The 27,983-nt window shown below is 41.8% G+C and overlaps 1 protein-coding gene across 1 annotated transcript in view; it reads left to right on the top strand.

Annotated features, from left to right (window-relative positions):
- TBKBP1 (TBK1 binding protein 1) overlaps window positions 1–27,983 on the top strand; it is a 122,052-nt gene that overhangs the window by 45,467 nt on the left and 48,602 nt on the right. Inside the window, exons 3-6 of the mRNA XM_077252270.1 lie at window positions 2,389–2,493; window positions 5,821–5,971; window positions 7,813–8,009; window positions 14,741–14,802. Coding sequence (XP_077108385.1) covers window positions 2,389–2,493; window positions 5,821–5,971; window positions 7,813–8,009; window positions 14,741–14,802 — 515 coding nt within the window. The remainder of the gene's footprint in view (window positions 1–2,388; window positions 2,494–5,820; window positions 5,972–7,812; window positions 8,010–14,740; window positions 14,803–27,983) is intronic.

Here is a 27,983-nt window from a genome sequence, read left to right as displayed (position 1 = left end):
CTTAATTCCAGTCAATTTTGCATTGAAAAGTAAAATAGCGCTCCTTCCCTTCCGAGCTCTGCTATGCGCCCAAACAGTGGTTTACCCCCACATATGGGGTATCGTCGTACTCAGGACAAATTGCACAACAACTTTTGTGGTCTAATTTCTTCTCTTACCCTTGGGGAAATAAAAAAATGGGGGCGAAAAGATCATTTTTGTGAAAAAAAATATGATTTTTTATTTTTACGGCTGTGCATTATAAACTTCTGTGAAGCACTTGTTGGGTCAAAGTGCTCAACACACGTCTAGATAAGTTCCTTAAGGGGTCTACTTTCCAAAATGGTGTCACTTGTGGGGGGTTTCAATGTTTAGGCACATCAGGGGCTCTCCAAACGCAACATGGCGTCCCATCTCAATTCCAGTCAATTTTGCATTGAAAAGTCAAATGGCGCTCCTTCCCTTCCGAGCTCTGCCCTGCGCCCAAACAATGGTTTACACCCACATATGGGGTATCAGCGTACTCAGGACAAATTGCACAACAATTTTTGGGGTCCAATTTCTTCTCTTACCCTTGGGAAAATAAAAAATTGGGGGCGAAAAGATCATTTTTGTGAAAAAATATGATTTTTTATTTTTACGGCTCTGCATTATAAACTTCTGTGAAGCACTTGTTGGGTCAAAGTGCTCACCACACATCTAGATAAGATCCTTAGGGGGTCTACTTTCCAAAATGGTGTCACTTGTGGGGGATTTCAATGTTTAGGCACATCAGGGGCTCTCCAAATGCAACATGGCGTCCCATCTCAATTCCAGTCAATTTTGCATTGAAAAGTCAAATGGCGCTCCTTTCCTTCCGAGCTCTGCCATGCGCCCAAACAGTGGTTTACCCCCACATATGGGGTATCAGCGTACTCAGGACAAATTGTACAACAAATTTTGGGGTCTATTTTCTCCTGTTACCCTTGGTAAAATAAAACAAATTGGAGCTGAAATAAATTTTGTGTGAAAAAAAGTTAAATGTTCATTTTTATTTAAACATTCCAAAAATTCCTGTGAAACACCTAAAGGGTTAATAAACTTCTTGAAAGTGGTTTTGAGTACCTTGAGGGGTGCAGTTTTTAGAATGGTGTCACACTTGGGTATTTTCTATCATATAGACCCCTCAAAATGACTTCAAATGAGATGTGGTCCCTAAAAAAAAATGGTGTTGTAAAAATGAGAAATTGCTGGTCAACTTTTAACCCTTATAACTCCGTCACAAAAAAAAATTTTGGTTCCAAAATTGTGCTGATGTAAAGTAGACATGTGGGAAATGTTACTTATTAAGTATTTTGTGTGACATATGTCTGTGATTTAAGGGCATAAAAATTCAAAGTTGGAAAATTGCGAAATTTTCAAAATTTTCGCCAAATATTCGTTTTTTTCACAAATAAACGCAAGTTATATCGAAGAAATTTTACCACTATCATGAAGTACAATATGTCACGAGAAAACAATGTCAGAATCGCCAAGATCCGTTGAAGCGTTCCAGAGTTATAACCTCATAAAGGGACAGTGGTCAGAATTGTAAAAATTGGCCCGGTCATTAACGTGCAAACCACCCTTGGGGGTGAAGGGGTTAAAGATGAGCTAGTTGGACTTTTCAGGTTGAAGATGGACTCAATATCAACTCCCAAATCTACTGCCCAAAAAGTTTATTGTCAACAGACTAAGAGCCTGACAGACTCCTGGATAGAAGGCTTATGACTATTACTCAAAAGAAGGGCGCTATATTGGCCTCTGTTATTTTTTTTTTTTAAAGTCACAAATTTATTTTTGTTCATTTTGAGTTGTTTGGTCATTTTTATTCTCACTTAAACAGATGAAAAAAAAAATTGAGATGGAAATATTTACGTTTTTCATTTAGTTGCATAATAAATCTGCACACATATTCTCCTAAAAAATACAAAACCATTCTTTAAATATTCAGGTTTATTATTCTTTTGGATTGACCAACAGCACTGTAGTTGTTCAATAATAAAATTAATAATAAAAAATGCAAATTGCCTATTAGTTCTGCGCATAGTGTGCTTGCCAACAGTATAGATTTTGTCAAGACAATGACATCTCTTGGTCCAAAAAAGGGGTGAGACTCAAGGAAGCCCCAATCTAAAAAGGGCATTTTGAGGAGGTGCTACCCATCCTATGGGTTGGGATTACTGCCCTAGTTTTGACCTTCAAAATGTTGGCAAATATTAAAGGGGTTGTTCAAAATTAGAAAAACATGATTTTTTCTCTTCCAAAAACAGCACTACACCTGTCTAGCAGTTGTGTGTATGTTTAACCCTTGATTCAGTAGCAAGTGGACATGACATTTAGGATCTGGATTGTTAATATGGCAATAATTTACTGCATTTTTTCCTGCAGCTTCAAAATAGTGAAGAAAAAGAGGAGCAGCTGGGAGAGATGGTGCGTGCATGTGAAAAGATGTGCGCAGAAAGGAGTGAGCTGCACGAGGAGTTAAGTGAAATGGTGAGTGCAAGGCACAGGAAGGAAATACATGGGGCGAGGAGATAGAAGCAAGGACAGTGTAATAGTACAGGACTACATAAATGTCCATCAGAGTGTGTTTCTCCATTGTGATTATCACTTGGGCTTTTTTCTCTATAATTTGGATATAAACCTTGCTGTGTTATTTCATATCCTGTAGAGACGAGTATAATGTACTGTACTGTCTTCCCATAAATGTCAGGGCTGCTCTGTTTACTCAGGAAATTATTTTGAAGTTGTTCATTGCATTGCAGTCAATCTTCTGAAAGGTGATTTCTAATTTCATAGGTTTAGCAAATAACACAAGCAATGTAACGTACTGTACAGCAACAAAGTCAATGTCGGCATCTGACAATCGAATCAAAAAAATGAAAGAGCAGATCAGTGTGTGCACTGACAGATAATACAGTTGTATCTGCTCACAATGTTCTCTTCTAGGTTCTTTGACCTTTTAAGGATGAATGCAGATAGTTGTAGCAGTGGGTGCTAAACACAATGCCGCCCACCAAGCCACAGATTGAGGGGGCTGTAGTTTGTTTCCAGTCAAGTAGGTGGTGTGATATGAGGGAGTATTTGCCTCTCCGTGATCTCAGCAGATTAGTGACATCTAGAGCTTCTTGACTTTGGAATGGTGCTAATTGACTAAAGCTACAAAAGATATCTGATGGCCGATCGTTCGTTCAGTGGACAGCTATCCCTCAAAAGTCAATCATGAACATGGTTACTTAGTTTAGTTGGGCTTTCATGGTTTTTCAGTGGGAAAAGAGTAACACCTCGGAAGCCACCCATAAACATCAGATAGCTGGCAAGTGCCACCAAAATTGGTGTGTTCAGCTTTTATTTATTGTATATGGAGGTCTTGATAGGAAAAGTGACATTACCTTATAATTTGCCACCTACCTGACAGAGATTGTGCCACTTCTGTAGTTCTGACTAGAGATGTGCGAACCCGAATAGTAAAGTTTGGCGTCCATACCAAACACCTACTGTTCAGGCATGACACCAAACATGGACTTCACCAGGAAGTCTGTGTTACTGTTCAGGTTCGGCTTCCCCGAACACTGGGTGTTTGTGGGGTTGGTGTCCCCTTTGTATTGTCAGGTGACATCAAGTCCACGGATTAGTAATAGAGAGGCGTGTATAAGAGACCTATCCATGCACATTGCAGCATGGAAAACACTGGATGTTCAGGTCCCCCATTCAAGTGAATGGGGTTCGGGTTCAGGTCTGGGTATTGTTCTGGTACCCGAACTCAAACTTTTTGTAACTGTTCGGCCGAAACCACCTTACCCGAACATCCAGGTGTCCGCCCATCTTTAGTTCTGATTGGTTGTTTAGTAGAGGTGGTGTATAAGCCCCTATATAAATTAGATTGCTGGTAAAGATGCTAGGATCTACCACCATTAATCTAAATTACATGGGAAAAGCAAAATCCTAACTGGAATATAAGAAACTAGAAGCCCTACACAGGTATGAAATGGTGAAGTATAAAAATACGGTTTAATAATATAGTGCTGCTAAGAAAATTAAGTTGACAACCAGGGAGATCGTTTTATTAGCAGGACCTGGGCACTGAGTGAGAAGAATGACGAGGTTATAAGTAAGCGAGATGCTGTACGCTTGTGTGGTGCGAGGAAAAGGCAATTGTGGGGACAGCGTATGGGGAAATGATGGATACACAAGAAAGCAGTGAGCTAGGAAGTGTGTGGGAGGGTAATGAAGAGAGAATGAGATGGGAGATTATAGTAGGTGTTTAAGAGCAAGGCAATAGCTTGTCTGTAAAACAAGAAATGCCAAGTGTGGGAGAGGGGCACAGAGGTGATCCACTCACTGACAAATCCTAAACAGAATGTTGCCCCACCGGAAGCTATGGTATAATGATTACGTGGAAAAAAAACATTATAAATAGCAGCTTGGCTAAGATGACACACGTAAAAGTAATATTGATATTCAGTGAGGAATAAAAAAAAGTCTCTGTGGATACAAACAATCCTTAGTGGGTAAAAATAAACATGTGGATTTGTATATAAAACAAAACGATACATAATATCCACAGATACACAGTTCAGAGTTCCATGTATTTCCGCCCTGTCCACTAAAGCTTGGAATACGGCACATTCCCAAGTGGCTGGGAATATATTATTCTAGGTTGTATGCATGGGCTATCTAAGTGATGTCTATGTAGCTTCTATACAACATGCTATATGATCTACAGCAGAATATTACGTCATTGTCAATTGGGCAGCGCTGGGGTCCTGGGCTCAAATCCCACCAGGGAAAACACCTGGAAGGAGTTTGCATGTTCTACCCGTGTTTGTGTGGGTTTCCCCCGGGTTCTCTGGTTTACTTCCACACTCCAAAGTCATACTGAATGGGGATTTATATTGTGTACCCAAGTGGTGACAGTGATGCTGATGTCTGTAAAGCGCCGTGGAATCTGATGGTGCTATGTAAGTAAATATATATGTATATAGTCCTCTCTGCACATTTAAGCATCCTGTAGAACAGTATCCTAAATCAACCTATTTGCAATTTTTCCCATTTTAGATATTTCTGAAATATCCACAGGATGTACTATAATTGTCTTAAAAATGTGAGTCCCATCCCAGAGCTATCTCCACAACATGATTCCTCGAAATTTTGTCCCAACTGGTAAAAGGCCATGCATTGCCAGAGTGAAATATCCTTTAAGCGGGGCATCCACTGTCCTATTAGATGGGGAAACGAGTAGTTCTCTTACTTGATTTTAGTGCACCCTTTATTGCTCCATGGTGTTACAGCAGGGGAAGTGTGGGCCTGCTTAAAGCTGTACCTCTGATGACCAGTTCATTGTTTGGGGTAACTCATTTCTTTTTTCTTTATAATGTTGCATCCTACAATAGAATACATCTGCATAGTTGGCATTGGTAACATGGTCGTTTTTCATAAATATCTTGTATATTTTCTTGATAACTGAGTACAAAAATGTAGAAAATATTTGACACAGAAGTAAAATGTGGTAGGAATGAACCAGTCTGTGCATCTGAGCCAAGGGGTAGCAGATGGCGATGGCATTTTGTAGTGGTGTTAAAAGCAAAAGAGATGGCAGAGTAAAGAGCAAAGTTTTGCTAAAGTGGATTCCAATTTCTATATAACAGATGACAACATGTTCCTACACTATGTGCAGACATACACTGCGAATGCCACATACAATATTTATAGGGAGCATTATAAGTAGAGCCTATAAGTATACCCCTCCTGAGTAGAGATGAGCTTTGTGTGCTGTAGTGATTGGTTGATATGTTATACATGTGCATCTATGTATTACAGAAGGGCCTTGTTCTGAGCCATGTTGCCCACATCCAGTCTCTGGAGCAGCAGCTACAGATGTGTGCCGAGCCGCACCCGTTCCCAGGCTCTGCCCTCTCAGATCCTGATATGCAGTATTTGTCTTTGCATCACGGACCAGATATCCCACATGGTGAGTCAGTGACATGTAAAAACGGGGAGGTATACAAAGGGGTGCGCAAAGATGAGACCTTTTTCCTGGTGTCCCCTTTCTTTGCTAACATATTTTGGGTAACATTCATGGATAAAAAAAATAATGAAATAAATTTCCCACCCCTAACCTACCATTCTTCCTTCTGTGGCATTGCTTATATCTTGATCTGAGTTAGTGTAAGGGGATGGCTTCACTATGCCCCCTATACTGTTCTAACATAGTCTGTTACTGGCAATAGATAATGGTAAATAGTTAGGTATTGTCCATCAAATTACAGAGATTTTACTTACAAAAATTGGATTTAAAGGGATACTTGTCAGTCAAACAGGTTAAAAAAAGGTAGTTGGGGTCTAAGTTCAAGATTGCCCACTGGAGCCAAGAATGAGGGGCACCAAACCCATGTTTTCAAAACAAGTACTATGAGAATGTACCATCCTTTTCCATAGGGATGAATGGGGTACCAGAAAAAACAATTGTTATCCCAGAGGTGAAGGAATCTGCCAGGAGGTTTTGACTATGTAATCTGAGGACAGCATGAGATAGGGGTTAAAACACTGAATTAAATGATGTGTCACTCATCAGACTGTGTGCTGTTGTTTACTTAGATTAGTTTAGAAGATTTGATCACTAGGAGATTATCATTGATGGGACAAGCTGCCTCATGCCAAGTTATCCGACCACGCCCCCTCCAGTGATAAGCAGCTCGCTGTCAATAGACTTTGTACACAGAGAGTCTGGTGTGGGTTGGGGCAGCTTCTTCAGCTCTGCTTTATTCTACATCTAAGAATGCTGATTGTATCACAACTGCTGCATCCAGTAAACTAAGGCTACTTTCACACTAGCGTCGCTTGCTGTACGTCGCAATGCGTCGTTTTGGAGAAAAAACGCATCCTGCAAAGTTGCCCGCAGGATGCGTTTTTCTCCATAGGCTTGCATTAGTGATGCATTGCGACGTATGGCCACACGTCGCATCCGTCGTGCGACAGATGCGTCATGTTTTGGCGGACCGTCGGCACAAAAAAACGTTACATGTAACTTTTTTTGTGCGTCGGGTCCGCCATTTTCAACCGCACATGCGCGGCCGAAACTCCGCCCCCACCTCCCCAGAACTCACAATGGGCAGCGGATGCGTTGTAAAACTGCATCTGCTGCCCACGTTGTGCTACATTAACACACTGTACGTCGGGCCGACGGTTTGCAACGGCCCGTACCGACGGACTAGTGTGAAAGTAGCCTAAGTGATACATCATTGGAATCGGGGTCTCATTTCCTACATTATGCTGCTCTCAGATGAAGTAACAAAAAACCTGGGGAAAGATTCCCTTTAAGCCATTAATGGTTGTTGAATGTCAGTGTTTTGACCTTGAAGTATCACACTACCTTCTTCATACTTTGCAATACCATAGCAGCTCACCCTGAATTTACTGTCTCGACATTTTCTTGAGTTTCCTCTTAAATTGTGCCAACTTTTCTTGAAAACACAATAAAGAAAATTGTATTGTGATATTATAACATCACAGCTTTAATTCCCTCATCGTAATGTTGCCTTCTGATATTGGGATTTTTACTTCGCCTATCTTCAGACTTTTTAAAAATGAAGTCGGATCCTCTCTCACTCTTCTAATACAATTAAACCTGACGTCACTTGCAATATCTCAATATTTCCTTCTTAGCATTTTATCACTATCTTGTGGACTTTTCACAGCCATTCCAAATTTGTTGCCCTTTTGTGTGTGACCTTGTTATAATATCTTCATACTGCCCTAAAACAGATAAAAGCAAAAGTTATCATTGTAACCAATATGTTCTTCTTTGCCAAGTCTTAGAACATCCTATGAGCTGGCAGGCTCCCCGCAGCTTAGATTTACAACGCGATATGGCGGCACAGAGGAGAGATGCTGAGCTAGAAGAGGCCAAAAGAGACCTGCAAAATGCTCAGCGCAGGGAGAAGCAACTGAAGGAAGATATCTTGCGTCTTGAAGAGGAGCTCAAACAACTTCAGGAGACCCGGGAGCAGGTAAGGAGAGGAAAGGCTCTGCCTAAATTTGTTTATAAAATGTTGTTAATCCAGCCATTTTATCTCATCTCTGCCCTAAAACCAAATTTACTGAAACTGAAAACAGGAGTAATCCGAGGCAGACTTGTTGAAATGGATCCGTTGTCTGATATCCCCATTTAAAAGACTATGGTTGTCAGGTAGAGTATCACTGAAAAACCAGCCCAATATGACGCTGGGCTAACAGCAGAGAGGGAGGAAACATGCTTGCCTGCAGTCTTGCCAAACATTCCCACATACCAGGCTCCATTGAAATTTTTCCACATATTTAGGTGAGGAACCTATATTAAAGTTACAAATGTGTACCCTGAAGAGGATGACATCTGCCAAGTGCATGAAGACTCAGGATTATTTGAGAAGACTCTGGGAGTAACAATCCAGGTGCATTTAATATAACCGTAATAAAAAAAAAGACTTGGACCACACATCCATAACTTACACATTGATCTATTGCAGCTAAGCAAAAATGTACAAAACTGAACACTAGGGGGCGAGTCATCAAAGCTTTTCCACCAGAATACTGGCATAAAATGCTTTGAAAGGTTGTAAACTTTTTCTGCACTGTGGAGTTGCACAAACATTTTGCAACTTTTGGCATTTTCATTTTGAAACTGCTTGGATAAAAATGGGAGTAATCGGCATGTTATGGCTGCACCCAAACATCAAATTTATTAAAAGTGCCTGTGTACTTTAATGCAGAAATTATACTCCAGTCTCTGACTGGAGTAACTTTTCTGGTGAGGTGCACAACCACAAACACTATCCGTACGCCACATCGTACTCCAAAGATCTCTTCATTAAGACTGTGCGGGATTCCAGTCTTAATGAATCGGCCCCTAGGTTCTTAGCTAGGGGTCACTTCTATTTTTGTTCTCTGCTTTTTGGTTGAGTCCAGATGTAAAACAATATTATCTTACATCTATTCATCTGATGTTCTGTGGTGGACATTGTGCTGTGCATGTGGGATGGTGTGGCTTGGAGCCCTGCGGGCTTTACCTTGCAGCATGGGTATTGTGGGGCCCCTGGGTCCCTGCTCCTTCTGACGCAGTGTCTTCTGTGCTATTTCTTGTGTGGTATCGCTTCTGCTGCAATTTTAAGTTCAGGGACCCTTTAAGAGCTTCGCTGTGATGCGGCAGTGGCCTGTATACATTCTGATCACAATGGTAACTAAGACTCTCATGATCAATTTGTAAATTTTGCTGAGCCGCAATAGATTAATGTAAAATATTTGGCTACTCGGGTCTTTTTTTCTAAAGTTACGCTATAATCCAGGTGTATCGTGCCTTCTTGTTACAAAACCATAATTAGAACAAAATATTTCATAAAAGACTGTGTGATTTGTGCAGGTTCGCACAAATAAATCCCAAATTAGAAAATAAACAATGGGACAGAGAATAGAGTGGTCTGCCTATAGATAGTGTGTATGTGTATATATATAAATACAGTGAAAGAAATAAGTACCGGTTTTTGATCCCTTGCTGATTTTGTAAGTTTGCCCACTGACAAAGACATGAACAGTCTATAATTTTAAGGGTAGGTTAATTTTAACATTGAGAGATAAAATATTAAAAATAAAATCCAGAAAATCACATTATATAAATTATATAAATGTATTTGCATTTTGCAGTGAGAAATAAGTATTTGATCCCCTACCAACCATTAAGAGTTCTGGCTCCTACAGACCAGTTAGACGCTCCTAATCAACTGTTCACCTGCATTAAAGGATAGGCCAACAGTGTAAAGTCCTGTACAGCACCTTTAAGTCAAGTCCTGGATAGACAAATAGATAGACAGACAGATATGTAAAATATTAAAGTACAACATTTGGAATCCATCCCATATCCCAATCTGGTGGAAAACTATTCACTATTAGGTTGTGCCTGAAATAAATGATTATTCCAACTGCTCTCTGACCAAATTCCCTATTAGGAGAACCCATGACAAATGGTGCATTTCTATATCTCTGTGGGAAAATTCCTACTTGTTAGGATGCTCCTCTGAGGCCAGTCTCACACGTCCAGATAATTCCGGTACCGGAAAAATCGGTACCGGAGTTATCCGTGTCCGCGAGCTCACATGGCACATCAGTGTGGCACACGTGCGGCAGCCGTGTGCCGCCTGTGTGCCGACTGAGTACCATACGGACCATGCAGGAGACAGCGCTACAGTAAGCGCTGTCCCCCTTGCGTGTGGTGCTGAAGCCGCCATTCATTCCTTCTCCCCAGCAGCGTTCGCTGAAGAGAAGGAATGAAAAATCATGTTTTTTTTATTTTTTTTGTTTTTAAAATAAAGTTCCCGGTCACCTCCCGCCTCCCACCCCCTGTGCGCCCGTTTCTGGCATTAAAATACTCACCCAGCTCCCGCGATGCTTCCTCTCAGCGCCGCAGCTTGTCCTATATGAGCGGTCACGTGGTACCGCTCATTACAGTGATGAATATGCGGCTTCACCCCTATGGGAGGTGGATCCGCATATTCATCACTGTAATGAGCGGCACCACGTGACCGCTTATACAGGACAAGCTGCGGCGCTGAGAGGAAGCATCGCGGGAGCTGGGTGAGTATTTTAATGCCAGCGGGTGGGCGCACAGGGGGTGGGAGGCGGGAGGTGACCGGGAACTTTATTTTAAAAAATAAATAAATAAAAAAAACATGATTTTTCATTCCTTCTCTCCAGCGAACGCTGCTGGGGAGAAGGAATGAATGGCGGCTTCAGCACCACACGCCTGGGACAGCGCTTAACTCTAGCGCTGTCTCCTGCACTGTCCGTATGGTCCTCAGTCGGCACACGGGCGGCACACGGACAGCATCCGTGTGCGGTACGTGTTTACACGGACCCATTGACTTTAATGGGTCCGTGTGATCCGTGCGCTCCCACGAACACTGACATGTCTCCGTGTTTTTCAAACGGACACACGGTCTGTGGAAACACGCTGACATGTGCAGAGACACATTTATTTTAATGTGTCTACGTGAGTCAGTGTCTCCGGTACGTGAGAAAACTGTCACCACATGTACCGGAGCCACTGACGTGTGAAACAGGCCTGACAGTAAGCGATAATCTGATCCCAAAGTGACCTTCTTGGATTCTCGGAGATCAGCTCTATGGCAGACCTGGCAATAAGGGGCCATTTATAATTTCCACTACAATAGATTTTTGATTTAACCCCTTTTTGCCATCGGACGGAATAGTACATCTGATGGCAGTACCCCCCCGCTTTGATATGGGCTCCGGCGGTGAGCCGGCATCAAAGCCCGGGACATGTCAGCTGTTTTCAACAGCTGACATGTGCCCGCAATAGGCGAGGGTGGAATCGCGATCCACCCACACCTATTAACTAGTTAAATGCCACTGTCAAACTCTGACAGCGGCATTTAACAAGTGCTTCCAGCCATCCGGCCGGAAATTCACGAGCCGGTGACCCCCATCACAAGATCGGGCGTCATTGGGACATCGGCATGACAACCAGAGGTCTCCTTGAGACCTCTATGGTTGTTGATGCCAGATTGCTGTGAGCGCCACCCTGTGGGTCGACACTCATAGCAATGCTGTAATTCTACTATGTAGAGGCGATCTGAGCATCGCCTCTATGTAGCAGAGCCAATCAAGTTGTGCCAGCTCCCATGGAGGCTATTGAAGCATGGCCAAAGTAAAAAAAAAATGTTTTTAAATACGGTATATGAAAAAAAATATATATAAAATTTTAAATCACCCCCCTTTCGCCCCATTCAAAATAAAACAATAAGAAAAATCAAACCTACACATATTTGGTATCGCCGCGTTCAGAATCGCCCGATCTATCAATAAAAAAGGATTAAGCTGATCGCTAAACAGTGTAGCAATAAAAAAAAAATTAAAACGCCAGAATTACGTTTTTTGGTCGCCACGACATTGCATTAAAGTGCAATAACGGGTGATCAAAAGAACGTATCTGCACCAAAATGGTATCATTAAAAACATCAACTCGGCACGTAAAAAATAAGCCCTCACCCAACCCCAGATCACGAAAAATGGAGACGCTACGGGTAACGGAAAATTGCGCCATTTTTTTTTTATTTTTAAGCAAAGTTTGGAATTTTTTTTCCACCACTTAGAGAAAAAAGAACCTAGACATGTTAGGTGTCTATGAACTTGTAATAACCTGGAGAATCATAATGGCAGGTTAGTTTTAGCATTTAGTGAACCTAGCAAAAAAGCCAAACAAAAAACAAGTGTGGGATTGCACTGTTTTGCAATTTCACCGCACTTGGAATTTTTTTCCCGTTTTCTAGTACACAACAAAAAGTCATAAGCTATGTCGGCATTTCATCATTTCATGTTTGCTTACTAATTTGAGCCTTTTATTTTACTTTTTTTCCAAAACTCACAGAACTTAAAAAAGTTAGTTTAAGGGGGACTGGGCTATATGTGCGGTGACAAATTTACTATAATTAGTACAAATTGGTGTAAATTCTAGAAAAAAATTACCACTGTTAGGCCAGCCTTATTTTTTGGCACACACATTAAGAGACGCATTGAATTTATTAAGGAACGTGCCCCTTGTAAAAAAAAACCGCTGGTCTTAATACATTTCCCATTTAGTCTTGGCAAGTGGGGTTTAAATGGTTTGTCCACTTTCTACAAACTTTTGCCCAAACACTCAGGTACTTAAAGGGAACCTGTCACTTCATTTTTAGCTATTAAACTGACCCCAGTGTGCTGTTAGTGATGCAATGTGCATCACTAACATGTTTTTGTCAAAGAAAATCTTCAAGTATTAGGTTTAAAATACACTTTATATCATTAGAGGATTCCCTAGCATACCTTTCCTTTCAGTCATAGGGGTGGCGACTTTATCTTTTCAGTCAGTGTACTTTTGAAATTAGGCGCGCCCACAGCATTGCATTTGACTGGCCCGTAGTCACTGCAACCACATATCAAATCCAGGCACGTGCGCACTGCCCATCCACTCCCCAGGCATGCGCACTGACTCTAGGTGTACAGCCCCCGCTTCATGCCAGATATGCGCATGTGCCAGAGCACAGAATGGAGGAGGGCACAGTAGCACGCATAGCATGTGCGCTTACACGTCATGTGGCCACTGACTCAGAGCAACTCTGGCGCATGTTTTTTAAACCTAATACTTGGAGCTTTTATTTGGCAAAAACATGTTAGAGATGCACATTGCTTCACTATCACCACACTGGGACCAGTTTAATACCCAAAAATGAGGTGACAGATTCTATTTAAACGAAAAACCGCAAACAAGCTGAGCTTAACACGATTACAGCCAATCACTGAGCTCATTGGCTATGTTTATGTAGAGTCTACATTGTAGAGCGTACAAGCTGCTGAGTTCCTTAAAGGTAAGGTACTGCGTTTGTAGATCATTAATAAATCACTGTAATGTAGCATAACATGCTGCTATAACCAAGTTTTAAATGCATGTGAAACAGATTTCGTCTGTTATATGTGTTTAAAGAAGGAACTGGGGGCTGACATCTTGGTTTTGCAGCAGTAGCAGGGCACTAACAGTGTCATTTTACAGCACCCCATGGACATAGGAGATAATAGACCGGCGCTGACCCTATCTTTAACATTGGAGAGGTGTTAGCAGTGAGCTGGGCACGCCTCTGTGGGCTGCACAACTCACTGCTGTAGGTGTGACTAGCAGCCATTTTATTATAGCCCAGTGCTCTCTGCCCAGCTCCACTTACTCTCTATCACAGGAGCTCCATTCACTCCATTAAGCTGCATTCCCAGCCTGCAGAGAGGTGACACCTGACACCTCTCTCAGCCATACAATGTATCTCTCCCCTCCCTCCACAATGCCTGGCCATTCACTGCAGACCTGGAGCTCCTTCTTATCTTACTGAGGGACGAGTCACAGACAGCTCTGCACAGACAATGCTGCTCCATACACACCACATAAACTAACTGTGCTTCTGATGCACTAACTGCTGGTGATAGCAGATCACAGAGCAGTCACACACAAAATGGTTCTGCCCTGTGATGCTGCTCTTCATTCTGCCCCAGGGATATTAGACCACCCAAAAGGGGAGGGAAATGCTGATGTCAGCAGTTACTGCCCAGATTTTCCAGCTAACAGTAAAGCTGGTAAGTCTTACTATAGCTGCTTGAGGTCTAAAACGGAAAATGCTCCCCCTAGTGGTCAATATATATATTTGTAAGAAAATATATAATATTTTTCATATAGAAATGTTTGCAAACAGTGCAAACATTGCATTAGTACATTTTATTTACTATTTTAAGCTTAATTTCATTAAAAAAAAAATTCAAGAAAACTGGTGGCACCTTCCCTTTAAGGCTAAAAGTAGCCAAATCCTTAAAGTGCTGAGTAGCTTATCATTAAATACTGATTATGATTTCTTATGTCACAAGCTTTGAATAAGAATATTCTGATTCCTCACACAAACCATTCGCTCGTCTCAGGACCCATAAACATAGACACCACATATGACATCCATAGGAACCAAAGATTCAGTCACTTGGGCAGCACCAACCTACTGCAAGACTCCACCGTCACCAAACATGGACAGGGCAGACAGCAGTATGTTGAGGTCATTCCCACAGGCAACACATTCTACATATAGAAGAGTATATGTCAGATTAATTGAGATTTTATTCTGACCTGTCCTACGATGTTACATAATAATGCAACTTATGTAATTTTTCTATGTCTCTGTGACTATAGGAACTGGCTACCAGACACACCCAGAGGGAGATGGCGTGGTTGAAAGAGGTTGGAGATGACCAGTAAGTCCCTGTTCTATCAAGGTTTTGTTTAAAGGGTAATTTAAAAAAAAAAAACTTGTTCAATGTTGTGACAATACATGAATATTATGTTCGTTTCTATGACTAGAATAAAAAAACATAGCCTTGGCATGAAGGTAATTTACCCAGCAGGGTGCGGTCTTGCATCAATGTAATGCGTATTTCCCAACTGCCCCGGATATAGCAGGACAGTCCAGAAATTAGGGAAGTGCCCCGGAGGTCGGGATTATCTCCCGACTTCAACTGAATCTGTGTCCTCAGGGCACAAATCAGTTTAACATTATGACGGAGTAAGGAACCCTGAGATCCCTGCTTTTTAAGGTCATGTGACTGGACAGCAGAGACCACTCAGTCAGTGAAGCAGGTATGCCAGCAAGTGGGATGCTTGTGTGGGAGCAATATACTTTCCGGGGTGGGGGCTGTGGATGGTATCTTACTTTGGCAGTACTTGTTGAGGGCATCAAGCTGTGTTGGAGGACTGTGTGGGCATCATACTGTTTGGGATAAGAACTATTGGATTAATATACTGTACTATGGGATTGTTGAGGGCATGATACTGTGTAGGGGGATTGTGGGGACATTATACTATGTGTGAGTGCTGTGGGTCATAATAACAGTATACAATGTCAGATGGTCTATGCGAGCATTATACTGTATGGAAGCATACTGTGTGGTGGGTGCATTATACTGTGTGGGGTCCTGTGGGAGCATTATACTGTGTGGAAGACTGAGTGCACCATACTGTGTTGAGGGAACCTCTGGGGGCATCATAGTGTGGAGGTGACTGCGGGGGTATCATAATGTGGCACTGGCAGTAATATCATAACGTGGGGTTTACTGTATGGGTGATAACAAGCTTCATATTGTATGGTGGACTATGGGGGCATCATACTGTGTGTGGTGGGAACATCGTACAATGTGAGAACACTGATGGGTTTTATTAAGAGCATTATTTCTGTATGAGCATATATAAAGAACTGGGTAAGGTTAAGGTTTTGGCTTAGGATAAATTAAAAAGTATATCTCCCTCTTTACTAATTTTCAAATTGGAAGATATAGTCTTGAATAAAAGTGGCAGTAGACAAGAGTGTAGTACTGGGAACTCTCTTTGGTTCCCTTTTTAAACAGGTCTAGGCAGTACGTGACTTGTTGCTCCTCTTGAATCAGGTCCATACTAACAGACAGAGAACAATGCATGCTTTTCAGCTGTGAAACCAATGAGAAACCAATTATCTTTATTTACACATGATTGTACACATGATTTACTGTTACTATTAAAACATTCAAAAATGAAGATATTTTTGACCAGTGGCTTTCACCAACTTTAATCCGACTCTCCTGTGAGTAAGATTAAAGTGGGAGAATGTCGTAACCAGCATTCGAAATGAATACGGTACTTACAGTTGGTTGCAACATTTTGTCAGAAGATGGTGCTCTACACTCAAGTCTTACATTGTGTGCTTTCATTGTGTGTACATGTTTGTATTATACTCTGTATAGTTATTTCATGATTATCTAAAAAATGTTATTGAGTTATATCAAGTATCAAAACAACTCATCAGCAAATTGGTATACTGTTAAAAGTATACAAATAATTGTCCATAGCAAATTAACTTTTTCTTTTGTAGTTGTTTCATGTGAACTATGATGAACATTTAGTATCACCCTGTGAAGCATGACTGAAAATACATTTAACCCATTGACAATTTAGATTTTTATATGTCTTATTGTGGGTAGGATAGGTCCACACTAGCGTTCCATTTTTTTTCCCGTTATAGAACTTGCTGCAATAGATGAGCCATGTGCACCACTCTCTTGTCCGTGCAAAATGGTGCAACCATCCACAAGGTTGTAGCAATACAGAGAAATCCAGGAACCAGGGCACCAGACATCTTCCTTTGGTAACTTTATTAGTACAGAAAAATCACAACTTTTCGGCCGTACAGGGCTTTCATCAAGCCATAAAAAGAGAGACGTTGCTGCACTATGATAGGGTCAGTTTGTTCCTTCAGGAGGACATCATTTTAAAAATAAAAAAGTCGCATGCTGGTGTTTTGTTCCAGTAAAAACTAGAACTTGTGATGGAGCTTCCTTATAGAATGAGAACCTAAGGCTAATTGTAGTGGGTCCCCTAAAATATCACAGAAACTAGATTTATTTAGAAACGTGGCACAACCCTACAGTTTTTTTTTTAACTGCAATTGGGGACTGCCGCAGCAGCTCCAAATATGTATGCCGTATTGTGCCACTGAAGGGGGTACAGGGCCGGTTTGCTGTGGGACGGAACTGAGTTCTCTATGACCTGAAATCCCTCTTCTAAACAGGAGTCAGACAGGCGTAGGGTGTTCTGCTTTATTCACTGTTCCTCCAGGAGTTCTGGTCACCTCCCCATCCATGGGACCAGGTCCGGCTTTAGCTTAAGGCTAGACCGGAGACCTTACGTCCGGGTTAACAGGGTGAGCTTCACTGTGTAATTCGGTTACACGCGGGTGCAGCATTCAGAATAAGACAGTCGCTATTTAGTGATATTACCTGTTTTTGTCCTACCAGTCTTCGTCTCCGTTCTGCCCACCTTGTCCCTAGCCCAACTGTTCTTGCTGATCCTAGGGACCCTCCTTCTGGCATAAAAGCTTCTAAGAGGACCACCATCTTTCTCTTTCTCTGTGACCCAGACCAAGATCTTTCTCACAGGGGAGACAGAGGTATGGCACTCAATACCTCTTCCTGACCTCAGGTGCTCAAAACTATTCCGTCATCCAGATGAAATTTCAGATGTATTGTGATGCTGTGAGGAGACTTGAACTGACAGCATCTTCTCACCTCTGTTGCATCTACTTTTCTTAGAACCTGTTAGCACTGTAATGTCTAGCTTTGCTTCCACTCACTTACACCTGAATAGACTGTCATTTAACTAGAACTTCCACACCAACCGACTTGAACTGCCTAACCCAAAAAACAATTTTCTTATAAAACTCCTCTAACCCCTCCCAAAATATGGGCTAATCCCAACACTATTAACTACCTAATGCTTTGTGTAATGCAAGCTATATTCCTATACCTAATGTGGTTCCCCTAGTGAATAGATCTCTCGCATTCCCAGGGACGACCTTAAGGCATAGCCTAGAGAAGAATTGAACACAACATCGGCCGCAGGAATAAAATTAAACCTTTTGTCACACACAAGAACATATTAAAACCATAAACCACAACATACAACCCCTTTGTTGACATGGTATCTTCATCTACCTCCCAACCCATTACACCACGGCACGTCACTGAGAGGCTATCTAATGCAAGACCTGTCTGCCCCTCCTCTACGTCACTCATTAGACTGCACCAGTCATTGCGCAATATGCCTTTCACATCCTTTTTCCTACAACCAAGAGAATTGTCTTAGATTCAGTAGGGCAATCACAGTTAAAGGGGACTGTCTTTAACTTGACCATCCCTGATATCTTTGGGGTTTCCACAGGAGGGTAGTTATATACTCACTAGATGGTGGCCCGATTCTAACGCATTGGGTATTCTAGAATATGTATGTATGTATGTACGTCGCGCTTAGCACAGCCATGTAGTATATAACACAACCACGTAGTATATAACACAGCCACCTAGTATATAACACAGACAGCAACGTAGTATATAGCACAGCCAGCCACGTAGTATATAGCACAGCCACGTAGTATATAACACAGCCACGTAGTATATAACACAGACAGCCACGTAATATATAGCACAGACAGCCACGTAGTATATAGCACAGCTACATAGTTTATAGAACAGCCACGTAGTATATAGCAGCCACATAGTATATAGCAGCCACATTGTATATAGCACAGCTCACGTAACACAGACAGCCACGTAGTATATAGCACAGCCACATAGTATATAGCAGCCACTAGTATATAACACAGCCCACGCAGTATATAATACAGCCCACGTAATATATAGCACAGCCCATGCAGTATATAACACTGCCCACGTAGTATATAGCAGCCAGGCAGTATATAACACAGCTCACGTAATATACAGCACAGCCCACGTAGTATATAACACAGCCTATGTAGTATATAACACAGCCCACAAAGTATATAACACTGCCCACGTAGTATATAGCAGCCAGGCAGTATATAACACAGCCCACGTAATATATAGCACAGCCCACGTAGTATATAACACAGCCCACGTAGGATATAACACAGGCCACGCAGTATATAACACAGCCCACACAGTATATATCACAGCCCACGTAGTATATAGCAGTGTGGGCACCATATCCCTGTTAAAAAAAAATTAAAATAAAAAATAGTTATATACTCACCCTCCGGCGTCCAACGAAGCTGTCCCGATGCGCAAAGTCATCTGGGTAATTTCGCAATGCATCACTGGGAACGGAAGCTGGCGGCAGCATCGCGCGCATCGGTGGACATCGGAAGGTGAGAATAGCACAATTTTTTTTTTTATTTTTAGCATTATATCTCTTTACTATTGATGCTGCATAGTTGGCCTGGGATGGGGCGACACACTGGCACTGACTGGAGGGGAGTAGGGAGGGGACACTGACTTGAGAGTAGGGAGCGGCCAATTCGCTGCTGGACTAAGCCTGTAGCTGATTGGTCGCGGCCTGCCGACCGCGACCAATCAGCGACGCGGGATTTCCGTTACAGACAGACAGACAAACAGACGGATGTACGCCTTAGATGATTATATAAGTAGATTTCATAAAATAGAAGTCCATTCTGTCCATTGATCAAAAACTCTGACATCTATCCTTAGCCTGGGAGTCATGCTTTTGCTTTCCAGTGCGCCTCACTTATTTTAGGCCTTCTTTTGCTAGATCCTGTGCACGATGTTCCTGTGTTTGCATACACAAGCAGATACAGTATATGTTCTACAGAAGTGTGCAAATACTTTAGGCATGTGTGAAAAAAATGCTGCAAAGTAAGAATGCATTCAGAAGTTTTAATAGTTTTTATAATCAATTAACAAAATGCTAAGATAATGAACAAAAGAGAAATTGAAATCAAGTAAATATTTGGTGTGACTGCCCTTTGCTTTCAAAACATCATCAATTCTTCTAGGTACTTGCATACTGTTTTTCTTGGAACTCTGCACGGAGGTTGTTCCAAACATCTTCGAGAATTAACCACAGATCTTCTGAGGATGTAGGCTTGCACAAATCATTTTGCCTCTTCATGTAATCCCAGACAGACTCAATAATGTTGAGATTGGGTCTCTGTAGAGCCATATACCGTAATCACTTCCAGGACTCCTTGAGCTTATTTACACTTAAGATAGTTCTTACTGACATACGCTGTATGTTTTGGGTTTGTCTTTCTGCTGCTAAATGAATTTGTTGCCAATCAGATGTATTTCTGATGGTATTGCATGATGGATAAGGATCTGCCTATATCTCTCAGCATTGAGGACACCATTAATGCTGATCAAATCCACAACTCCCACTGATTACTGCCAGTTCTGAGCTGATGGCACTGCTAGACACCTTCCGATTTGAAAGGGTAGTAAGCATGATGTGTCTTTCATCTGTTGCACTAAAAACATTAGAGGTTATGTTGGTGCGCTCCCAGTAGAATTAGTGAGGATGTAGTAATTAAAAACAAATACCTTTTACTTTAGGGTTTTCAAAAATCACAAACCGGTTTTCGGTGATATCACCAGACGAAGGCTCCATTGCAGAGCCGAAAATCGGTTTGTGATTTTTGAAAACCCTAAAATAAAAGGTATTTATTTTGAATTACTGCATCCTCATTAATTCTACTGACAGTGCACCAACATAGTCTGTTATGTTTTTATCTCTTCCGATTTTATTACTGTAACATGGATATTGTTTGATGCTGCAAATCATCCCCTCAACTCCAAATGTTATAACCCTCACCATTGGGCTTAACTGCCATTTCAGCCCCAATCTAAAAAAAACACCATTGGAGGAAAACCTCCACTAAACTAAACAAAAAAACACCAGAACACAGGCAGGGATGCTTACCTGTTCAAGGCCTCCAACAATTGCACTACCCAGGGTGCACCAGGCCCAAGTAAAGATAGCAAACAACACAGGTGCAAATAATACCGATGCAGCCAACCTACAATCAGGAATTGGCTGCTTGGAGCACCCGTGCAAAAAATAGTCTGTATGTGGCATGTTCACACAGGACTGCAAAGTATATGGTGAAAAGCCTATTAATGACGCCATATATATAGCGGGCTAACCATGATGCATCCTGTGTGAACAGAGGCCACAGTGTACAGAGCCATCTAGGGCCCATATTTGCACCTGTGTTGTTTGCTATCTTTACTTGGGCCTGGTGCACCCTGGGTAGTGCAATTGTTGGAGGCCTTGAACAGGTAAGCATCCCTGCCTGTGTTCTGGCATTTCAGCCCCACCATGCTCACCAAAGCTGTTGCAGCAAGTTTCCTTGGCTGAACACTGCGCCTATCATTCTTAACTTTGGCCATTTCTTGGTGTTTCTTCTAAAGAGCTCGAACAACACATCGTGAAACCCAGTCTGCTTTGAAATCTTACCTGTGAGAGACCTTGCTGATGCAATATAACTACCTACCTGTTGCAGTACTCAATACTGACATTGTTTATGACCTGTGACATGAAGCTGTCTTTCACAACCTCACCTTTGTAGGGAGAGTCTGCCTGTTCCTCACCCAGTTTCAAGCCTCCTACACAGCAATTTTTGTTTCAGTTAATAACTGTGTTCCAATCTACATATGTAAATGATGATCATTGTCACCTGTTTGGTATATTTGGTTACTCATAAACCTGAATATAATCCTACAAAATCTCTGATGTTAGACAAGCATACCTTGAAGAATTGGTGTTATTCTGAAAGCAACACTCAGTGTTGATTAGATTTACATTTATCTTTTGTTCATTCAATTTTCATTTTGCTAATTGATAAAATAAACTATTTTTTAAAGAATTGTTGCTTTGCAGCTTTATCCCACACCTGCCTAAAACTTTTGCAGAATATTGTATATATATTTATAATTAGACTTTTAAGGCCCAAAGAAAGGTAATTGAGCTGCATATAATAATTTCCACTGACAGTTTGAGTGGGATTTGTTTCCACCTTCCACATAATGCCCCCAGGTGTTGACTCAGAGACCCCTTCTGTGAATCATATCCACTGTGCGTCCCTTGGTGTTATTTTCCAATAATATTTCTAAGAAAAAAAGCCCCATAAGGTTATGTGAAGCCTTAGAAAGTAATTCCACATCTCTAAAACAGATATTTATTCATAGCGGTCAAGTGGTTAAAAGACCTTTTGACATCATGTAAGATCATCATCATGTATCCTAACTACAGAATAATAAGTCAAAGTCTATCTGCTTAGTCTGATCGATATAGTCAAGCTTCTACAGATATGTGTGGGTCTTCTAGAATAAGATCTGTATATTCACTGTTAGCACTGAAATCAATGTAAATGTACACCCAATTGCCATTATTCTCACTTGAAATATTTTGTTCATGAATGACATTTATCAAGAAAGGATTGGTACTTCATGTACAATTGTTGAAGGGCCCACTGCAGTTCCAGGTGCTTCTCACAAAATTAGAATATCATCAAAAAGTTAGTTTATTTCAGTTCTTCAATTCAAAAAGTGAAACTCATATATTATATAGAGTGATTACAAACAGAGTGATCTATTTCACGTGTTTATTGCTGGTAAATGTTGATGATTATGGCTTGCAGTCAATGAAAACCCAAAAGTCATCTCAGTAAATTAGAATACTTTATAACACCAGCTTGAAAAATGATTTTAAAATCCAAAATTTTTTAAAAACTATTTTAAAAAAATTAAATAGTCAAATCACCCCCTTTTGCCCCATTCAAAATAACACAATAATAAAAAATACACATATTTGGTATCACTGTGTTCAGAAACGCCTGATCTATCAAAATATAAAAATAATTAATCTAATCGGTAAACGGCGAAAATGCCAGAATTATGGTTTTTTTGTTGCTGTAACATTGCAATAACAGGCGATCAAAACATTGTATCTACCCCAAAATTGTATCAATAAAGATGTCAGCTCGGCATGCAAAATATAAACCCTTACCCAGCCCCAGATCCCGAAAAATGGAGGCGCTACGAGTATTAGAAAATTGCGCCATTTTATTATTTTTTTTACAAACTTTGGATTTTTTTTGTCACCACTCAACTAAAAAAGAACCTAGACATGTTTGGTATCTACTAACTCGTAATGACATGGAAAATTGTAATGGCAGGTCAGTTTTACCATTTGGTGAACCCCAAAAGTTGTACTTTTTTTGCAGTTTTAGCGCACTTGGAATTTGTTTCCCGTTTTCCAGTATATGATGTGGTAAAATCAGTGGTTTACAACCTGGCCCGCCAAAAAACAAGCCCTCACATGGCCATATGTATGGAAAAATAAAAATGTTATGGCTCTGGGAAGAAGGGGAGCGAAAAACAACTAAAAAATGGAAAATGGCCTGGGTCTGAAGGGGTTAAAAATATAAATCTGAAAACTGATGGGCATTTATATTCAGCTGATTGTAGTCTCATACCCCTAAATAAAGATCAGAGAGACTAATTGCTTCAAAAAGTCACATAATTAGTAAATTGAGTCCACCTGTGTGCAATATATTCTCAATATAACTACAACTGTTATGTGAAGGCTTCAGAGATTTGTTAGAGAACATTAGAGATCAACATCATGAAAACCAAAGAAAATACCACACAGATGAGGGGCAGAGTTGCGGAGAAGAGTACAGCAGGGTTAGGTTATAAAAAAGTAGCCCAAGCTCTAAACATCTGGAGCACTGTTCAGTCCATCATCCAAAAATGGAAAGCTGCAAACCTACCAAAATATGGAGTCCACCTAAACTGACATCCCATTTAAGGAGAACACTAATTAGAGAAGTAGTCAAGATTCCCATGGTCACTCTGGAGGAGTTACATATATACATATCTCAGGTGGGAGAATCTGAGGACAACTATTGGTAACATACTTCACAATTCTGACCTTTATGGAAGCGTGGCAATAAGAAAGCCATTTCTGAAAGTAAGCCATAAGAAGTCCAGTTTTCAGTTTGCAAAAAGCCATGTAGGGGTACACAATTAACGTGTGGAAGAAAGTTCTCTGGTCAGATGAGACCAAAAGACAACTTTTTGGGTTAAAGACAAAACGCTATGTGTGGCGCAAAACTAACCCTGCACATGACCCAGAAACACCATTCCCACCATCAAACGTTGTGGTGGCAGTATCATGCTGTAGGGATGCTTTTCTTAAGCAGGGACAGGAAGCTGGTCAGAGGTGAGAAGAAGATGGATGGCTCTAAATACTGGGCAATCTTTGAAGGAAACCTGTTACTGCAAAAGTCTTGAGACTGGGGCGTGGATTCACTTTTCAGCAGGACAGCGACCCAAAAGATACTGCCAGAGCTACAATGGAATGGTTTATATCAAAGTATATCTAGACTTAAATCCCATTGAGGATCTATGACAAGACTTCATAATTGCTGTTCACAGATGCTCTCCATCCAATCTCACTGAGCTAGAGCTAGTTTGCAAAGAAGAATGGGAAAACATTTCTGCCTCTGTCTGTGCAAAGCTGGTAGAGACATAAACCAAAAGACTTGCAGCAGTAAGTGCAGTGAAAGGTAGTCTTACAAAGTATCAGACTGCAGGGGGGCTGAATACAAATGCACATGACAATTTTCAGATTTATGTTTTTTAAATATTTAGAAAACCATGTATCATTTCCTTTACACTTCACAAATACTTGCTAATTTGATTTGGTATATCACATAAAATCCCAATAACATACATTTAAAAGGGGTTTTCCCACTAACTTAAGTTCATTTTATTCACTGAATCTTGGAATAAAAATAAGTTCCGCAATTGGGTGTGATTAAAACAAATGTTCCTGTGTCGAAATAATGTTACCAATGTGGTCCTTCTTTGTACTGTTTAATGGCTGTGTCTGACCATGCATAGTCATGGTCTAATCATATCACAGCTCTTGAGCAGGGAAGGATGCAAAAGAATATACAAACAGTGGGACAGCATGTGATCACAGGGGATTCTGTGAGGTAAAACATTGTTTAAAAACAGGCAAAGAAGTGCTTTACTTCATACCCTGTTTCCCCGAAAATAAGACACCGTCTTATATTAATTTTTGCTCCGAAAGTTGCACCATGTCTTATTTTATTTTTATTTTTTTTGGGGGGGGGGAGGTGTCTTATTTTCTCATCCCACTGCAGCCTCCCATTATCACAGTATCCCACTGCAGCCTCCCATGTGTGTACCGTACACACTCACACACACACCCTTACACAGACACACACCCATACACAGACACACACACACCCTTACACACACCCATAAACAGACACACACCCATACACAGACACACACACACTTTCACTTTCTTACTGGTTTCCTCCGCGGTACTGCTTTCAGTGCTTTGGTGGTGCAGGAGCCCTGGGCCAATCAGCGAAGGAGCCCTGGGCCAATCAGAGCGCAGGAGCCCTGGGCCAATCACAGCCCAGGAACAATCAGAGGCTATGGATGACGTCAGCTGGCCCATGGTTCCTGTGCTTTGATTGGCGCAGGGCTCATGGGCAGAGATCGGCACACAGCTCCGAGGCTGTGATTAACCCCTGCGAACAGCGCGGCTGCAGTGGTGGACAGCGGGTACAGCGGGAGCGAGACACAACTGCATGCCCCATACACAGAACAAGGTATGCCTTATTTTCGGGGGGGGGGGGGTGTCCTATATTAGCAGGCACAGTGCTCCCCCTAGCATGCCTTACTTTTGGGGGGCGCCCCATTTACGGGGAAACACGGTAAAAAGAATCAGCTGCAAACCCATGCTGTAATGTCTGCATGGTCACACACAGCCATTATACAGTACATGGCTGGGGCCAGGACAAACTAATTTGGTGCCCTAGCAAGATGAAGTTAATTCCGCCCCCACCTTTACACTCCAAAGCAAAGGAATGGCTCAGGGACTAAGGTAACAGTATACAGTATGGTTACCACAGCTCCTCATATACTTTGCTGTCCCTCCTTCACAGCCCCTCATTTCATGCCCCCCTGCACAGACCCTAATTTTATGCCCTTCGGCACAGACCCTCATTTTATTCCCCCCTCTGCACAGCCCCTCAGTTTTCCCCCCCATCTGCACAGCCTCTCAGTTTATTCCCCGCCATCTGAACAGCTCCACATTTTGTCGCCCATCCATACAGCCCCTGTTTATTCACCCCCATCTGCACACCCCTATGGTTATTCCCTCATCTACACAGCCCCTAATTTTATTCTTCCCCCTGCACAGACCCTCATTTTATTCCCCCATCAGCACAGCTCTTAATTTTATTCCCCATGTTAGGAAAACCCCTCATTTTATTCCCCCGATCAGCACAGCCCCTCATTTTATTCCCCCCACCTGCACAGCCCCTCATTTTATGCATCCCTGTACAGTAATATAAGAATTAAATAAAAAAGGCTTATCTTCACTTAATCCAGGATCCCATCCACTGTTTCCGCTTCTATGCAGTGCAGCAGTGGATGGAATGGGTCGAAGGCAGAGATAAGGGTGAGCGGTGTCACTCACCTCCGTGCCTGTGCCCCGGCCGTTACTGTGCTGAATGTCTGCAGCTGCAGGAAAATGCTGGGCGACCGCAGACATTCATCTATTTTTTTTCCAAGTGTGCCCCCCTCTGATATGCAGGAGGTGGCCCCCTAGGCAGGTGCTTACCTCTCGTCCTGGCTCTGACAGGGACACATGTACAAGATTATCTCAGCAAAGCAACATTTTTTTAATCACTTCCTATTGTGGACCTTATTTTCATTCCAAGATCTAGTGAATAAAATTAACTTTTATTTGTGGGAAAATCCCTTTAAGTTTGGTGGGTATAATGTGTAAAAAATGTGAAAAAGTTCAAAGGGTATGAATACTTTTTAAAGGCACTGTATAGTAATAATACTATATGTACATCTAGAATATTATCTACTATATAATTGTCTAAGGGTCACTTCCGTCTGTCTGTCTGTCTGTCCTTCTGTCTTTCTGTCACGGATATTCATTGGTCGCGGCCTCTGTCTGTCATGGAATCCAAGTCGCTGATTGGTCGTGGCAAAACGCCCACGACCATTGCCACGACCAATCAGCGACGGCCACAGTCCGGCAGCAATATGGCCACTCTTTCCTCCCCGCAGTCAGTGCCCGCTCCATACTCCCCTCCAGTCATCCAGTCAGCCCTCACACAGGGTTAATGCCAGCGTTACCGGAGCGCGGTGTAACGCACTCCGGTTACGCAGCTATTAAACCTGTGTGACCACGTTTTTACTATTGATGTTGCGTATGCTGCATCAATAGTAAAACGATCTAATGTTACAAATAATAATAATAATAAAAAAAACGTTATTCTCACCCTCCAAAGTCGCGTCCTGTCCGCCGGCAGGTTCCGGTGCTAAGGATGCTATGGGAGAAGGACCTGCCATGACATCACGGTCATGTGACCGCGACGTCATCACAGGTCCTGCGCGCATGTGCGAGAAGGACCTTCCATGACGTCACGGTCATGTGACCGCGACTTCATCACATGTCCTGCGCGCCTGCATGAGAAGGACCTGCCATGACGTCACGGTCATGTGACCGCGACGTCATCACAGGTCCTGCGCTGATAGTCATACCAACCCTGGGACCGGAAGCTGCCGCGTGCACCGTACACAGGAACCAGGACTAAGGTGAGTATATGTTTATTTTTTATTTTATGTCACTGGCCAATATACTACATTACTGGGCAATATACTACATGGCTGACCAATATACTACATACTATGTGGCTGTGCAATATACTACGTGGCTGGGCAATATACTACGTTGCTGGGCAATATACTACGTGGCTGGGCAATAAACTATGTAGCTGGGCAATATACTACGTGATTGGCCAATATACTACGTCGCTGGGCAATATACTACGTTACTGGGCAATATACTACGTGGCTCGGCAATATACTACATTACTGGGCAATATACTACGTGGCTGGGCAATATACTACGTGGCTGGGCAATATACTACGTGAACATGCATATTCTAGAATACCTGATGTGTTAGAATCGGGCCACCATCTAGTGTATATATAATATAGTAATTAGTCTA

The sequence above is a fragment of the Ranitomeya variabilis genome, chromosome 4 (genome assembly GCF_051348905.1).
Source record: "Ranitomeya variabilis isolate aRanVar5 chromosome 4, aRanVar5.hap1, whole genome shotgun sequence".
Classification (NCBI taxonomy): domain Eukaryota; kingdom Metazoa; phylum Chordata; class Amphibia; order Anura; family Dendrobatidae; genus Ranitomeya; species Ranitomeya variabilis.
Note: the sequence above shows the minus strand (reverse complement) of the source record. Positions and strands in the feature narration are given on the sequence as shown.